This window comes from Pecten maximus, chromosome 10 (genome assembly GCF_902652985.1).
Source record: "Pecten maximus chromosome 10, xPecMax1.1, whole genome shotgun sequence".
NCBI lineage: Eukaryota > Metazoa > Mollusca > Bivalvia > Pectinida > Pectinidae > Pecten > Pecten maximus.
This window is the reverse complement of record NC_047024.1, coordinates 8,813,105-8,824,665: the sequence shown is the minus strand read 5'-3', so window position 1 is coordinate 8,824,665 and position 11,561 is coordinate 8,813,105. Positions and strand designations below refer to the sequence as shown.

General features: G+C 41.7%; 1 protein-coding gene across 1 annotated transcript; it reads left to right on the top strand.

Moving 5' to 3' along the window:
• Positions 1-7,990: 7,990 nt before the first annotated feature.
• LOC117336804 lies at positions 7,991-9,388 on the top strand. The gene has a single exon (XM_033897456.1). The coding sequence runs from the start codon at positions 7,996-7,998 to the stop codon at positions 9,115-9,117; it is 1,122 nt and encodes a 373-aa protein (XP_033753347.1). The 5' UTR covers positions 7,991-7,995; the 3' UTR covers positions 9,118-9,388.
• The last annotated feature ends 2,173 nt before the right edge of the window (positions 9,389-11,561 follow it).

The following is an 11,561-nucleotide window of genomic DNA, read 5'->3' as shown; positions in this document are numbered from 1 at the left end:
TTTATGTTTTACAAGGGGGGGGGGGTGGGAGGAAAACGAAATTTTTTAATAAGGGGGGGGGGGGGGTTGAGGATAAAACGTATGTTTACAAAAAGGGGGGGTTGAGGAAAAAACAGTAGTTTACTAAGGGGGGGGGGGGGGGGGATAAAAAAAAGGTATGTAAAAACCCGGGGGGGGGTAATTAAAAACTTTTTTATTTAACAAAACGGTAAAGGTAAAAAACGGTTATTTTTTTTATTTAGGGGGGGGGGGTTTGAGGATAAAAGGTATTTTTACAAAAGGGGGGGGGGTTTGGGGGAATATAAAGGGTTTATTTTTAAGGGGAAAAGGGGGGGGGGGAAAAAAACGGTTGTTTACAGATTACTACGGTGAGGATAAACGGTATATTTTACGGGGAGGGGGGGGGAATAAACGGTATGTTTTACTAAGGGGGGGGGGGGGGTTTAAACGGTTATTTTTACAAAGGGGGGAAAAGGGGGGGGGGAAAAACCCGGGTTTTTGTTTTAAACTAGGGTTTGGGGTTTAAACGGTATTTTTATAAGGGGGGGGGGGGAAGGGAAAAACGGTATGTTTTACAAAGGGGGGGGTTGGGTTTAAACTTTATTTTACTAAGGGAGAAGGGGGGGATAAACGGTATGTATTACTATGTATTACTACGGTGAGGATAAACGGTATGTATTACTAAGGGGGGGGGGGATAAACGGTATGTATTACTAAGGGGGGGGGGGGGAAAAACGGTATGTTTTACTATGTATTACTACGGTGAGGATATTAACGGTATGTATTACTATGTATTACTACGGTGAGGATAAACGGTATGTATTACTAAGGGGGGGGGGGTGAGGATAAACGGGATGTATTTACTAAGGGGGGGGGGGGGGTGAGGATAAACGGTATGTATTACTAAGGGGGGGGGTGAGGATAAACGGTATGTTTTACAAGGGAGGAAGAGGGGGATAACGGTTATGTATTACTATGCTATTACTACGGTGAGGATAAACGGTTATTGTTTTACTTAGGAGGGGGGGTTGCAGGATAAACGGTATGTTTTACTAAGGGGGGGGGGGAGTGGTGAGGATAAACGGTATGTTTTATAAGGGGAAAAGGGGGGGGGAATAAAACGGAAAATGTATTCCTATGTATTACTACGGTGGGATAAACGGTTTTTTTATTTGGGGAGGGGGGGTGGTTGAATAAACCCGGGGTAATGGTTTTTAAAAAGGGGGGGGGGGGGGAAAAAACGGTATGTTTACAAAGGGGGTTTGAGGAAAAAAACGGTTTATTTTACAAAGGGAAAGGAAGGGGGGGGAATAACGGTTAGTATTATTTATGTATTATAGGGTTGGGATAAAACGGAAATTTTTTTAAAAGGGGGGGGGGGGAATAAAAACGGTTTTGTTTTACTAAGGGGGTGAGGAAAAAACGGTTTTTTTTTAAAAAAGGGGGGGGGGAAAATTTTTAAAAAAACGGTATTGTTATTACGGGGGGGGTGGGGAAATAAAACGGTTTTTTACAAGGGGGGGGGGGGGAAAAAAAATAAACGGTATTTTTTTTACAAAGCTGGTTTGAGGAAAAACGGTATTTTTAAAGGGAGGGGGGGGGGAAAAAAAGGGTTTATGTATTCATGTATTACTAGGGTTTGAGGATAAACGGTTTTTTTTTTTACAAAGGGGGGGGGGGGGGGAAAAAATTATTCCCGGGGGTGAGGATATAAACGGTATTTTTTTAAAAGGGGGGGGGGGGAGGGGGGGAAAAACGGTTTGTTTTAAAAGGGGGGGGGGTTGGGGAAATAAACGGAGTTTACTAAGGGGGGGGGGGGGGAAAAACGGATGTTTTACGGGGGGTTAAAAAACGGTTTTTTTGGGAGGATTAAGGAAAAACGTTGCCCCGGGGGGGGAAAAACTTGTTTTAAAACCCGGGGGGGATAAAAATAAAGGGTTTGTATTTTTCCCAATTAAATTTGGGGGGGGGGGTGAGGAAAAAACGGTTATTTTACAAAGGGGGGGTTTGGGGGAGGGATAAACGGTTTTTTTTTTACTAAGGGGGGGGGGGGAAAACGGTATGTTTTACTGGGGAAAGGGTGGGTTTAAAAGGTAATTTTAATTAAAACGGATTTTTTACAAGGGGGGGGGGGATAAACGGTATGTATTCCCACAAAACCCGGTATTTTTACAAAGGGGGGTTGGGGGTAAACGGTAGGGTTTTATTTAAGGGGGGGGGGGGGTTTTTTGAGGAAAAACGGTTTTTTTACTAAGGGGGGGGGGGGTTTGGGAAATAAACGTATTTTTTTAATAAGGGGTGGGGGGGAAAAAATAAACTTTTGTATTCCCAAAGGGGGGGGGGGGGGGGGAATAAAGGGTTTGTTTTTTGCTAGGTTTTAAATTTTTACGGGTGGGGATAAACGGTTTTTGTTTTATTAAAGGGGGGGGGGTTTTAAAAGGAAAACGGTATTTTTAAAAGGGGGGGGGGGGTTGAGGAAAAAACGGTATGTATTACTAAGGGGGGGGGGGGTTTAATAAACGGTATGTTCAAAGGGGGGGGGGGTTTTGGGAAAACGGTATTTTTTCCCTAAGGGGGGGAAAGGGGGTTTTTGTGGATAAAGGGTATGTTTTACTAAGGGGGGGTTGAGGATAAACGATTATGTTTACTAAGGGGTTGAGGATTAAACGGTTAGTTTATAAGGGGGGGGTTGAGGATAAACGGTAAGTTTTACTAAGGGGGGGGGGGGGTGAGGATTAACGGGTTATGTTTACTAAGGGGGGGTTGAGGATAAACGGGATGTTTACGAAGGGGGGGTGGGTTGAGGATAAACGGTATGTTTTACTAAGGGAGGAAGGGGGGTTGAGGATAAACGGTATGTATTACTAAGGGGGGGTGAGGATAACGTATGTTTTACTAAGGGGGGGGGGGGGGTTGAGGATAACGGTATGTTTTACTAAGGGGGGGTGTTGAGGCTATAAACGGTAAATGTTTACTAAGGGAGGGGGGGGGGGGTGAGGATTAAACGTAATGTTTTTACTAAGGGGGGGGAGTGTCGAATTGGTAAGAAGTAGCGCAATAAATAGTAGTTTTAGCCAAGGGAGGGAAAAGGGGGGGATAAACGGTTTGTTTAAAAGAAAGGGGTGGGAATAAAGGGGTTATTTTTTACAAAGGGGGGGTTTTTGGGTGGTTTTTTGGGAAATTTTAATAAAAAGGGGTTATGAAATTACAAAGGGGGGGGGGGGTGGGAAAAAGGGTTTTAAGGTTTTTTACAAAGGGGGGGGGGAAAAAGGAAAAAAACTTTTTGGTTTTACTAAGGGGGGGGGGGGGGGATAAACGGTATGTTTTACTAAGGGGGGGGGGGGGTTTTTTGGGAAAGGAGGGGGAAGGGGGGGGGGGATAAACGGTGTTTACAAAGGGGGGGGGGGGTGAGGATAAAAAACCGGGATGTTTACTGGGGGGAAAGGAACCCTTTGAAATTTTTGTTTTACTACGGTGAGGAAACGGTTTTTGTTTATTTTAAGGGGGGGGTTGAGGAAAAAAAACGGTATTTTTATTTGGGGGGGGGGGGTTGGGGGAAAACGGTTTTTTTACTAAGGGGGGGGGGAGGAAAAACGGTATGTATTACTACGGTGAGGATAAACGGTATGTATTACTAAGGGGGGGGTTGAGGATAAACAGTAGTATTACTAGGGGGGAGGTTGAGGATAAACGGTATGTTTTACTAAGGGGGGGTTGAGGATAAACGGTATGTTTTACTAAGGGGGGGGAGGAAAAACGGTATGTATTACTACGGTGAGGATAAACGGTATGTATTACTATGTATTACTACGGTGAGGATAAACGGGTGAGGATAAACGGTATGTATTACTAAGGGTGGGGAGGAATAACGGTATGTATTACTACGGTGAGGATAAACGGTATGTTTTACTAAGGGGGTTGAGGATAAACAGTAGTATTACTAAGGGAGGAAGGGGGGGATAAACGGTATGTATTACTATGTATTACTACGGTGAGGATAAACGGTATGTATTACTAAGGGGGGGGGGTTTGAAGGGAATAAAGGGTATTTTTACAAGGGGGGGGGGGGGGGGGTTTGGTTTTTGGGGTTTTGGGGTTTAAAAACGGAAATTTTCTAAGGGGGGGGGGGAGGGATAAAACGGTATGTTTTTTAACTAGGGTCGGGGTTGGGGGAAAAAAACGGTGTTTTATAAGGGGGGGGGGGGGTTTTGGATAAACGGTTTTTTTTTACTGGGGGGTTTCGGGGGGAGGATAAAGGGTTTATTTTTACTAAGGGGGGAAGGGGGGGGGGATAAAAAAAAAACGGTATGTATTACTAGTTTTAAAAAGGTGAGGATAAACGGTTTTTTTTTTATTTAAGGGGGGGGGGGTTTTAAAGGAAAAACAACGGGGTTAGGTTATTTTACAAGGGGGGGGGGAGGAAAAAAACGGATGTTTTACAAAGGGGGGGGGGGGGGGTTGGGGTTAAAACCCGGGTTATGTTTTAAAAGGGGGGGGGGGTTTGAGGATAAACGGGAGGTTTAATTACTAAGGGGGGGGGGGGGGGTGAGGATAAACGGTATGTTTTACTAAGGGGGGGGGGGGTTGAGGATAAACGGTATGTTTTACTAAGGGAGGAGGGGGGATAAACGGTGTGTATTATTAAGAGGAGGGGTGAGGATAAACGGTATATGTTTTTTACTAAGGGGGGGGGTTGAGGATAAACGGTATGTATTACTAAGGGGGGTGAGGATAAACGGTATGTTTTACTAAGGGGGGGAGGAAAAACGGTATGTATTACTAAGGGGGGGGGGTTGAGGATAAACGGTATGTTTTACTAAGGGGGGGGGGGTTGAGGATAAACGGTATGTATTACTAAGGGGGGGTTGAGGATAAACGGTATGTTTTACTAAGGGGGGGGGGGAGGAAAAACGGTATGTATTACTACGGTGAGGATAAACGGTATGTATTACTAAGGGGGGGTTGAGGATAAACGGTATGTTTTACTAAGGGGGGGGTTGAGGATTATAAAACGGGGGGGTTTTAATAAGGGGGGGGGGGGGGGGGGGGAAAAGGTTTTAAACGGGAAAGGTATGTTTTACAAGGGGGGGGGTTTTGAGGTAAACAGTTTGTTTTCTAGGGGGGGGGGTTTGGGATAAAACGGTTTTTTCCTAAGGGGGGGGTTGGGGGAAAAAAAGGGTATTTTTTATTTAAGGGGGGGGGGAAAAAGGGGGGTTTGGGGTTTAAACGGTTTATTTTTTTACAAAGGGGGAAAAAGGGGGAAAAACGGTATGTTTAATAAGGGGGGGGGGGGATTGGGAGGAAAACGGTAGGGTTTTAAAAAGGGGGGGGTTTGGGGGAAAACAGTGTTTTACTAAGGGAGAAGGGGGGGATAAACGGTATGTATTACTTTTGTTTTACTGGGTTTGGGGAAAAAAACGGTATATTTTACAAAGGGGGGGGGGGGTGGGGATAAAGGGGATGTTTTACTAAGGGGGGGGGGGGGGAAAAAAGGGGTATGTTTTACTAAGGGGGGGTTGAGGAATAACCGGTATGTTTTACTAAGGGGGGGGTTGAGGATAAACGGTATGTTTTACTAAGGGGGGGGGGGGGTTGAGGATAAACGGTATGTTTTACTAAGGGGGGGGGGGGGTTGAGGATAAACGGTATGTTTTACTAAGGGAGAAGGGGGGGATAAACGGTATGTATTACTATGTATTACTACGGTGAGGATAAACGGTATGTTTTACTTAGGAGGGGGGGTTGAGGATAAACGGTATGTTTTACTAAGGGGGTGAGGATAAACGGTATGTTTTACTAAGGGGGGGGGGGGTTGAGGATAAACGGTATGTTTTACTAAGGGGGGGTTGAGGATAAACGGTATGTTTTACTAAGGGAGGAGGGGGGGATAAACGGTGTGTATTACTAAGAGGGGGGGTTGAGGATAAACGGTATGTTTTACTAAGGGGGGGGGGGGGTTGAGGATAACGGTATGTTTTACTAAGGGGGGGAGTTGAGGATAAACGGTATGTTTTACTAAGGGGGGGGGGTTGAGGATAAACGGTATGTATTACTAAATTACTAAGGGGGGGGGGTTGAGGATAAACGGTATGTTTTACTAAGGGGGGGGTGAGGATAAACGGTATGTTTTACTAAGGGGGGGGGGGGGTTGAGGATAAACGGTATGTTTTACTAAGGGGGGGGGGGGGGGTTGAGGATAAACGGTATGTTTTACTAAGGGGGGGTTGAGGATAAACGGTATGTTTTACTAAGGGAGGAAGGGGGGGATAAACGGTATGTATTACTATGTATTACTACGGTGAGGATAAACGGTATGTTTTACTTAGGAAGGGGGGTTGAGGATAAACGGTATGTTTTACTAAGGGGGGGGGTTGAGGATAAACGGTATGTATTACTAAGGGGGGGGGTGAGGATAAACGGTATGTTTTACTAAGGGGGGGGGGGGTTGAGGATAAACGGTATGTTTTACTAAGGGGGGGGGGTGAGGATAAACGGTATGTTTTACTAAGGGGGGGGGGGGAGGAAAAACGGTATGTATTACTACGGTGAGGATAAACGGTATGTATTACTATGTATTACTACGGTGAGGATAAACGGGTGAGGATAAACGGTATGTATTACTAAGGGTGGGGAGGAATAACGGTATGTATTACTACGGTGAGGATAAACGGTATGTTTTACTATGTATTACTACGGTGAGGATGAACGGTATGTTTTACTAAGGGGGGTGAGGATAAACAGTAGTATTACTAAGGGAGGAAGGGGGGGGGCAAGGTCACAAAGAAATAGCTCCATTGTACACTAAGTATTCTGTAGTTTCAGCACCTTGTTTATTATACGTCGGGGGAATTCTAAAATCCGGTGTCCAATTTTTATGCAACTGTGGCCTTTGCTGTTACATGAACCATACAAATAAATTAGGATGGAAATGTTATAACCATACAGTAATATAGAACGAGGGACTATTGACTTCATGTCCTTGTTTTATATTGGCTGCATTTTACTACAGGCGTCTGCTTCTGGTTAGTATTAATAGAAAAAAGCATTAGCTCTAATTCTTTTATAGATTATATAACAGCTCTCATTTTTCCGTAACATTTAGACTTTATTTTTTATGAGTTCTCACTTTTCCGTAATTTGATATCTTTATATAAGCTATTCCGCCTCGTTTTTGGGAGTTTTTACTTTTCCGTAAGTTTCAATTTGCAAGTAACCTGATAACATCTTTATATGTTTACATCCACTTTTTCGTAAGTCTCCTTTCCCTCATGGTTAAGGTCAAAGCTATTATAAATAGTTATTATAAAGTTAAATATAGACACTATCTTACTAGAGGTTTCAGTTATATTACATGGCTCAGAAACATCAATGTTTGTGAAATCTCTGCTAACAGTATTACCTGTCGTGTAGGACTAGCACACATCATCGGTAAGAAAACCAAAGGTGTGGTGAAAGCTTGTTTAGTGGAAGACGGGGAAAGTTTACAAATAACTGGTTTGCTTCAATCGGATAGCCTACAGTTTATGTTCTAGGTGATGTTGGTCCATCTACCAAGAACGAGTGTACTTATATAGAGCGCCTCTTTATTTTTGCGGATGGGTGAATAAATTTCCAATTCAAACAACATTTTGAAGTTGTCACCAGTTATTTGTAAACGTGTTCCACCTTAACACACATGAAACTCTCAAAAAAGTGAGAACTCACAAAAAATAAGGCTGAATAGCTTATATAAAGATATAAGGTTACACAACTCATGGAAAATGGAGAACTCACAAAAAATGAGATCAAATAGCGGCATGTTACATCTACTCAGAGGCCACAATGTAAATGTCTTAAGTAATATGTACGGACACCTCTAAGTAAGGATTTATGGGAACAAACTACGAGTTTTAGAGGAAAAACTATTAGCAAATAAATATCGTTTTAACTTAACATAGATCAATTTTCCACCTGCTGAATCTCTTTTCCCTGTTACAGATGAAAACGATTTCGTACATGTCCGCAGTAAGCATGGCTGTCGTGCTTCTAATGGCGTTCATGGTTGGATATAAAATGCTACCCTCATCAACATGGCTGCCATCTAGCACATCCCAATACCAGGAAAACAATGAAATAAGTACGACTTTGTTCCTCGAGTCACCTGTAACAACAGAAATACCTCCGTTAAAAGGTTACATTATCTATGACTGTGATGACCAACATACGGGACCTTGTGGTGGCTGGTCAGAGCGCATGGCTGGCATTTTCAGTTCCTACGTCATATCCGTTTTACTTCGTAAACATTTTCTCATTAGGTACACGCGATCCTTTAATTTGACAGATTATCTAATACCAAGTACATTTGACTGGAAATATAACTCATCTATTCTTCCAGGCAGGTCTTGGGACTATCAAGATTTTTTTTCCAAGACTCCAAATGCTCTCAAGAAAAATAGCATAAAGAGTCTCGGAGACCTGTTCCCTTATGATGTCAATTTCGTTCGTATGAGCTGGGATTATACGGAGTACTTCAGACATTTTCAAATTTTACCAAATGTAATTCCGTGGGTATTGGAGTTACATTTTGCTGATATTTATCTCAAATTTTTCAACACACTTTTTCAACCTACAAAATTTATTTCTCAAACTGTAAATAGGGTTGTTAGAAATGTAACAAAACTCGCATGTGCGCACATCAGTTTGGGAGGAAGAAGAACGATCTCTGAAGACGATGCCTTCATATATAAGGAGCAACTCGACCCTATCTGGAATCTACTAAGAGCGATGGAGAAGAGGAATTACAGCCTGTTTATAGCCACAGATTCTCAGTTCGTGCGGAATACGGCAAAGACTCGATTCAAACACCTCCTTGAAGTCGAAGGACGGATTCTACAGATGGACAGGCCTATTGGTGGAGATGGCGTTGCTGGTGGTTATAAAAAAGTAGTTGCAGATTTTTTAGTTCTGACGAAGTGTGATGTTTTGATATTAACGAAGAGTGGGTTTGGAATTCTGGCAGCCTATATGAACAACAAGACAAAAGAAATGTACTGCCTTAATTCAGATGAGGTCTTGCCCTGCTCTCGGTACACCATCCACAGTTTCTACCCCGAAAAAATATTCTACCCGTTACAGTGAAACTGGTATAGATTGTGAATCTGTGTCTTAAGATAGACAGATGATTGAACCTCCCAAACTGTTTACAATAAATACAAATGCACTGAACAATCGTCGAAAGCAATGAACAACTGTCAGAAGACTGTAGAACTCCTAAATACCTTGTGGTCCTCATGCTGTTGAACGTCCGTGTTGTGAACACGTGAACGTCTGAAGGATGTACAGAGCAGTTTAACTTCCGGTTTGCCTATCGCTTTATATTTCTCAAAAATAGGACCATCATTAAATCAAACACGTACATGTATTTAGTTAATTCTTTTAAAACATAATTGTCTGCTGTATTCAATTAATTATAATTATGGCTGACATGCTATTCCGTGGAAGTCATTATATAACTTAACATATCACCATCCTCTTGTATTCATTCTGATCAACGTATTAGTTTTAACAAGAGGAAACCATTTTGAGTTTATCCCGACTATGTAGATATATTTTTATCTCGAATGCCCGTATCAACATAACATTGTTCATAGCGTTAAGATAGCTACGTCGTGTATCAGCAGACATACTATGGTATTACTGAAGATATGCGTTCCCCTTCACAGAAAGCTTAAAATCTCCGGTTTCGATAATCGCGTGTGTGTATTTCAAAGTTTAGGAGGAAAAATTGTCTGTTTTATCATTTTTCTGAGTAGGATTATATAAAACACAAGATATAATCCCTAAGATCATGAAATTATATTTCTTTTTCTCTGCATTGTTAATATATAACCTTACCAAACAAAATAGTTATCAGATCATTCTCACAATGGTGTAGTGGTATGGTGTATGTGGCGTCATCACTAAATAACGTCATTTTATTTGACGTCAATATAGTGTATGTTTGACGTCACGAAAATTCGTGTTATCGGATTAAAATACCCGATGGATCAATGTAACTCGCAACAATATAATAGTTACGTTGTATAAAAGATTCTTCATGATGTAATATACTTATGAAAGTGCTGAAATAAGAATTATGATTTTTACTTTGGAATCCAATAACACTGTTACATGTTGAATATAAAACAAGAGATCCCAGAGGGATCTTGGCGCCCACCATTGAATGATCTTTATAGGTTCCATGTCAGATTGATCTTTTCTCTACTTTTCCCTTCCTCTAAGTCTTACTAATCTGTGTAAATTCAGAAACAGCCCTCTAGTACTTTTCAAACAAGGGGAACCTGTATATAAAATTCAAGATTTAGCGATAATGGCTGTCTGTCGGCCATGTTGTTTTCGGATTGGTCCAAAAATGCAACACCAGGGACCAAGGGGACCTACATATGAAATTTGAGAAAGATCCCTTCAGCACTTTCTTAGAAATAGCGACAACAAGTTTCAATTGTCAAAATCCGGTTTTCCGATTAGTCTCAAAATGCAATATGCATAACTAGGCACTAAGGGGAACCTACATATGAAATTTGAGAAAGATCCCTTCTTTACTTTCCGAGAAATAGCGATAACAAACTTCATTGTCAAAATCCAAGATGGCTGCCTGTCGGCAATGTTGTTTTCCGATTGGTCTCAAAATGCAATATGCATAACTAGGCACCAAGGGGAACCTATATATGAAATTTGAGAAAGATCCCTTCAGTACTTTCTGAGAAATAGCGATAACAAACTTCAATTGTCAAAATCCAAGATGGCTTCCTGTCAGCCATCTTGTTTTGCGATTGGTCTCAAAATGCACTATGCATAACTAGACACCAAGGGAAACATACATATGAAATTTGAAAAAGATCTCTTCAGTACCTTCCGAGAAATAGCAATAACAAACTTCAATTGTCAAAATCCAAGATGGCTGCCTGTCGGCCATGTTGTTTTCCGATTGGTCTAAAAATGCAATGTTCATAACTAGGCACCAAGGGGAATCTACATATGAAATTTGAAAAAGATCTCTTTAGTACCTTCCGAGAAATAGCAATAACAAACTTCAATTGTCAAAATCCAAGATGGCTGCCTGTCGGCCATGTTGTTTTCCAATTGGTCTCCAAATACAATGTTCATAACTAGGCACCAAGGGAAACCTACATATGAAATTTGAGAAAGATCTCTTCGGTACCTTCTGAGAAATAGCAATAACAAACTTCAATTGTCAAAATCCAAGATGGCTGCCTGTTGGCCATGTTGTTTTGCGATTGGTCTAAAAATGCGATAGGCATAACTAGGCACCAAGGGAAACCTACATATGAAATTTGAGAAAGATTTCTTCAGTACATTCTGAGAAATAGCGATAACAAACTTCAATTCTCAAAATCCAAGATAGCTGCCTGTCGGCCATGTTGTTTTCCGACTGGTCTAAAAATGCAATGTTCATAACTAGGCACCAAGGGGAACCTACATATGAAATTTGAGAAAGATCTCTTCAGTACCTTCTGAGAAATAGCAATAAAAAACTTCAATTGTCAAAATCTAAGATGGCT